Here is a 5,551-nt window from a genome sequence, read left to right on the forward strand (position 1 = left end):
AACCATATATTTTTGATGTTGTGTTGGCTGTAATTTGATTTTCTGTTACTTTTGAAACCACATGTTATTGGTATGGAATGTAGGTATCATTTCCTGACTAATGAGGTTAAAAATGTTTCTGCAAGTTGTAGACGACCGCTTTTCCATCTTTCAAATGCCCTGCCTGGAGTAGTTAACATTTTAACTAACGTGCATTGTTTCTCAGTAATGAAATGAGTGATGGTAACTGCGGTGTGGGGTGGAGAGGAGAAATTAAAATATATATAACATTTGGGGTAATGGTAGATGACTATAGGCAACCAAAGGTAGAGTTAAGTGACCAGTGATGAAGGTGATGATATACAAAACAATAAATCACACAAAAAATATAATATTATGATTCAATTATTGTGTTATTTATTGGTTTGCATATCAACGGCTTCTTTACAGGTCACTTACTCTCCTTACCTTAGGTTGGCTATAGCCATCTGCCATTACGCCAATTGGTGGTATTTTTTTTAGTTTTATTTCATTTCTCCCCTCTCCCACACAGCGCAGTTAACAGCACTCATTTCATTCACCATCTTTCTGGCAAGGACAGTGCAATGTTGGTACTTATTAGCAGATGAACAGAATTTTTGCGTGTATAACCCACACTTACACTTGTTGCAATAAAGAATTCAAACACACTTTTGTTTTGTAGAAGACTTTTAAGTGAAACTTTTATTTTATATGTTTGAAACTGTTAATGTTGAATGTTTTACAAGATAAAAAATAAATGCAACAGAAGTAAAACAAAGGAAAAATACAAAAACAAAATAAAGATTCATTTTTTGGCAATTTTTGTACTCCTGTCTTAATTTTATGTTATTTCTCCAAAGTTTTTATAGTTGGGTTAACCTGAAATGAGAAAAAAAACATCATTGGTTAAGATTTGACATTGATAAACAAGATCAGCCCAAATAATTCATTTTACAGCATGTCTGTCTCTTCAACTTAATAATGCAAGTTTGTGATCATTTCTGATGATGTTTGGAAAATTAAAAATGTTACGGTGGTTTATTACCTGAGAAATAGTTTGTAATCAGTTTACTTCTTGCTGCGTTTCCCCTGTGATCATTTTCCACTGGAATTGTGGGCATGTCATCCTCCACTGTGGTGTCTAGTTCCTCTTGTAGTCCTCCATGCCTTGCAATGTTATGGAGAATGCTGCATGCTAGGAACATATCAGCTACCTTACTGGGGGAATACTGAAGGAATCCACCAGACAAGGACATGCAACGGAAACGGCTCTTTAGGACACCAAAGCATCTTTCGATAACCACTCGTGTTTTGGTATGAGCAACATTGTAAGCTGCTTCTGCAGGAGAGGATGGCCTGTTGATAGGTGTTAAGAGCCATGGTAGACAGGGGTAACCAGCATCTCCTAAAAATTTTAAAACAATATAAGTTTATTTGTAAGTATAGAAGAAATCATGCTAAATCACATGATGTAGTGGCCAATTGTGTGGTCATTTTAGAAAATTTTCCAATGTTAGTCACATATGGATAACATACGTCTAATAAAGCACATTTTAAAATTATTTGGCGGGCAAGGTTCTGGACTTGTACTTTTGATTGAGCATTAATGGTACTTAACTCACAACACAACAGCATACCACAGTTGTGGGCTATGCTTACTGTAGTGCATGTGAATGTTATTAAAACAAAGCATGCTGGAGGAAAAGTCTGCCTGTCATAGATATTTCAATACTATAGTGCAGACCTCATATGGGACTATAACGGAGGACCAGAGGGACATGTCTCTTTCATGTACAATACATATGCACAATTGGGGGGGGGGGGGGGTTATTGTTGTGCTTGGTAGTGCTGCTTGATGTTATGCATATTGGGGGGTTAACGTATGGGATAGTGTTGAACTCCCAGATTTAAATATTAACTATACATTCAAGTAATTCAACTACTGACACAATTGTTGCATCTTATGCTGCAATCATTTACATATAGGTACTGTACTTAATTCTGGTGGGTGGCTTCTTTGGCACACCTTGGTCATGTGTGTTTTGATAAGTAGTTCCTAGCTCTCTCATGTGATGTCTTAATATGATAGTGTAATACATCACTTAAGCAAGCTTGAAGTAGTGACTACTTTTCAGTGCACACGGAACATGTGGAACAACAATACACCTCACATGAGAAAGGAAAGATTTGCGGACCTTGAACCAGGTGATAGCTAACTAAAAAGTACTTGAAAGTATTTTGGACATTTAAATTCTGAGTTTATTATTACATGTTTTTGAAATAATGATTAATGTAAAGCTGTTGAGCTGTCATGTTACTGATATAGCACTAATGTCAGTCTAGTATGGAATAAAAAAATAAAAACGCATTTATAACTGGAAAACACACCATAAAATAAACAGTGGAGCACACTTACCCAGCAGCCATCCATTATTTTCTAAGTCCTTGTCCAGAGTATCATATATTCCCGATTGGCGCAATATATGGGCATCATGACAGGATCCTGGAAAGCCGGTGACAACATCACGGATTATGAGGTTTGAATCACAGATCACCTGGATGTCGAGTGAATGGTAAGCCTTACGGTTTCGGTAGATGTGCTCCTGTTCTGATGGGGGACATAATGGCACATGGGTGCAGTCTATTGCCCCAATGACATTGGGCATTCCTGCTAGGTCAAAAAAACCACGTTTAATTTGATCCCGCTCTTCACGTGACTTGCCCATGTGTATGTATTGTGGAGAAAGTTGTCGCAGTGCTTGCAGGACCTCCACCAAGCAGCGGGAAAAACTGGGTTGTGAGATGCCAACAATCTCACCACTGACATGTTGGTATGAGGCCTTTCCTAAAAAATGAAGTACTGCCAAAAAACGCACAAGACCTGGTACTGCATTACTTCTACGCGTGCGTGTTTCTAGGGCCAAGTGTATTTCATCATACAGGGAATGTATCATGGGAGAGGATAATCTGAATTTGGCTATCACCTGGGTTTCAGTAAATTGATCCAAAAAGGTACGTGAACGGAATACACGTTTCTCTATCTGAACGACATTCTGACGTGTCCTTCTTCGCCTCTGGATCAGTTTCAGTTCAAATAGAGCACATCCAAATGGTTCCATCTTGCACAAAACTCCTAACAAAATTGACTACAAGCCTGAACCGCCAAAAAATTCCTCTCAACAAATGAAATATCGCCTGGGAAATGTCATAACGCCACCCTCAGGGAGGTGCTTATTTAACGATTGCTTAGCGATCGTTAAATGTCTAAAAAACCTTTGTGAATTGCACTTCTGTACATATTTAACGATTTGAGTCGTTTAAACAACGATCAATACGTTCAATAACGAGTCAAAACTAAAAATATCGGTTCCGTGTAGTGAAACGTTATTTGATGATTTTTAGAAGCGTTGAGTAGTTTAGTGAATTGGACTTGCTTCAATAACGTGTGAAATCGTTTACATAACGACCGGTATCGGCAAAAAAAGCTTTGTGAATTGACCCAAAGTGTGTGAAATATACCCCCAGTGCATTCTGTCAAATTCTTTTTCTGCATCAAGTGTTAAAAGTAGGGCGGGCATTCGATCATTATGTATTCTGTTAATAATATTTAGCATTCTTCTAGTGCTATCGGGAGCTTGTCTACCTTTAACGAATCCTACTTGATCGGGTCTAATTAATGAGGGGGTGATGTTAACTAATCTATTTGCTAGGACTTTCGCATAAATTTTAAGATCGGAATTTAGTAAAGATATGGGTCTATAATTCAAGGGAGAGTCAGGATCTTTGTCAGGTTTTGGAAGTGTTATTATTACAGCTTCTAGAAGTTCATTTGGGAAAGTTTTTGAATTTGCTGCTTGGTTGAAAAGTCTGGATAAATATGGGGTTAAAATATCCTTAAAAGCCGAGTAATATTCACCTGACAGGCCATCAGCACCTGGAGCTTTATTTTAGGGAAGATCATTTATGACTTTCAAAATTTCTTCATTGGAGATTGGTTTATTGAGATTTTTTAAGGATATTGGGTCGATGGAGGGTAAATTAACAGTATCCAAAAAAGTTTCTATTTTATTTGTATTAGGTTGGGGGGTATTAATATCTTCTTTAAAGCGGTGGTTCCCCTAAAAATAAGATTTTAACATTGCTTTTCCCAAATAAATTACAATTAGAATCGGCCGGTTTTATAAAAAAAAAAAGGTCCGTACATACCGTTTGTTATTTTCGTTCCCACCGCCACTTCCGGGTACGATGCTGGCGGTGGGCGTTCCTAATTGATGGACAGGCATCCGACCGACGCATACATCGCGTCACGAGATGCCGAAAGAAGCCGAACGTCGGTGCGGCTCTATACGGCGCATGCGCACCGACGTTCGGCTTCTTTCGGCATCTCGTGACGCGATGTATGCGTCGGTCGGATGCCTGTCCATCAATTAGGATAGCCCACCGCCAGCATCGTACCCGGAAGTGGTGGTGGGAACGAAAATAACAAACGGTATGTACGGACCTTTTTTTTTTTATAAAACCGGCCGATTCTAATCGTAATTTATTTGGGAAAAGCAATGTTAAAATTTTATTTTTAGGGGAACCACCGCTTTAAGATTGTATAATTCTTCATAGTACTGTGAAAATGCATCTACAATTTCTTGGGGATTGAACATTACTTTTCCCGATTTGTGGTGGGTTAATTTAATAATTGTATTTTTTTGTCTACGCTGGCGTAATTGGAAAGCTAATTTACCCGCTCTGTTACCCTCTGAATAATATTTTAAATTAAGTTTCTTAAAGTACTTCTCATGGTCAGTTATTAGGATAGATTTGAGTTCCATTCTTATGCCGCGTACAGACGGTCGTTTTTTGTGATAGAAAAAAACAACGTATTCTGTGATGAAAAAAAACGACGTTTTTGAAACTTCATTTTCAAAAACGATGTAGCATACACACCATCGTTTTTGCAAAAAGCTCTAGCAAAGCGCGGTTACGTCCAGCACGTACGACGGCACTATAAAGGGTAATTTCCATGCAGAAGACAGCCTCTTTTCCTGATATCGTGTTGCTGCGTGTTAGTAAAAGTTTGGTGAGAGACGATTCGCGCTTTTCAGTCTTTGTGCTTTAAATTTCGTTTTCTGTCGTACAGTTTGTGTATTTGGGGTCGGATCTGAGGCCTCGTACACACGACCGAACATGTCTGCTGAAACTGGTCCGCGGACATGTTCGGTCGTCTGTACGGCCGACCGGACCAGATTCCCGGCCTAGCGGACAGGTTTCCAGCGGACAAATGTTTCATAGCATGCTATGAAACATGTCCGCTGGAAGCCTGTCCGTCGGACATGTTCGGTCGTCTGTACGACTCACCGGACATGTACGCTCGGCCGTAAGCCCTCGCATGCGTCGAAGTGATTCGCCGCATGCGTGGAAGCATTGACCTTCCAGGGTCGCGCACGTTGCCGCGTTATGGTCGTGGCCACGTCACCGCGTTCGCTGTCCGCTGGGTTTTTGGTCTGGTGGTGTGTACACACATCAGACCAAAATCCGGCAGTGGACATGTCCGATAAAA

The 5,551-nt window shown here is 39.7% G+C and overlaps 1 protein-coding gene across 1 annotated transcript; it reads right to left on the reverse strand.

Annotated features, from left to right (window-relative positions):
• Nucleotides 1-790: 790 nt before the first annotated feature.
• Nucleotides 791-2,731, reverse strand: LOC120913448 (putative nuclease HARBI1). The gene is made up of 3 exons (XM_040323378.1): nucleotides 2,417-2,731; nucleotides 1,046-1,405; nucleotides 791-879 (listed from the first exon to the last, which is right to left on the reverse strand). The coding sequence occupies exons 1-3, from the start codon at nucleotides 2,724-2,726 to the stop codon at nucleotides 875-877; spliced, it is 675 nt and encodes a 224-aa protein (XP_040179312.1). The 5' UTR covers nucleotides 2,727-2,731; the 3' UTR covers nucleotides 791-874.
• Between the last annotated feature and the right edge of the window lie 2,820 nt (nucleotides 2,732-5,551).

This window comes from Rana temporaria, chromosome 1 (assembly GCF_905171775.1).
Source record: "Rana temporaria chromosome 1, aRanTem1.1, whole genome shotgun sequence".
Lineage (NCBI taxonomy): Eukaryota > Metazoa > Chordata > Amphibia > Anura > Ranidae > Rana > Rana temporaria.

Coding starts and splice junctions, on each gene's coding strand:
- LOC120913448 (XM_040323378.1), bottom strand. CDS start 2,726: ATGGGCAAGTCACGTGAAGAGCGGGATCAAATTAAACGTGGTTTTTTT. Junction 1,406..2,416: donor AAATAATGGATGGCTGCTGG/GTAAGTGTGCTC, acceptor TAAAATTTTTAG/GAGATGCTGGTTACCCCTGT.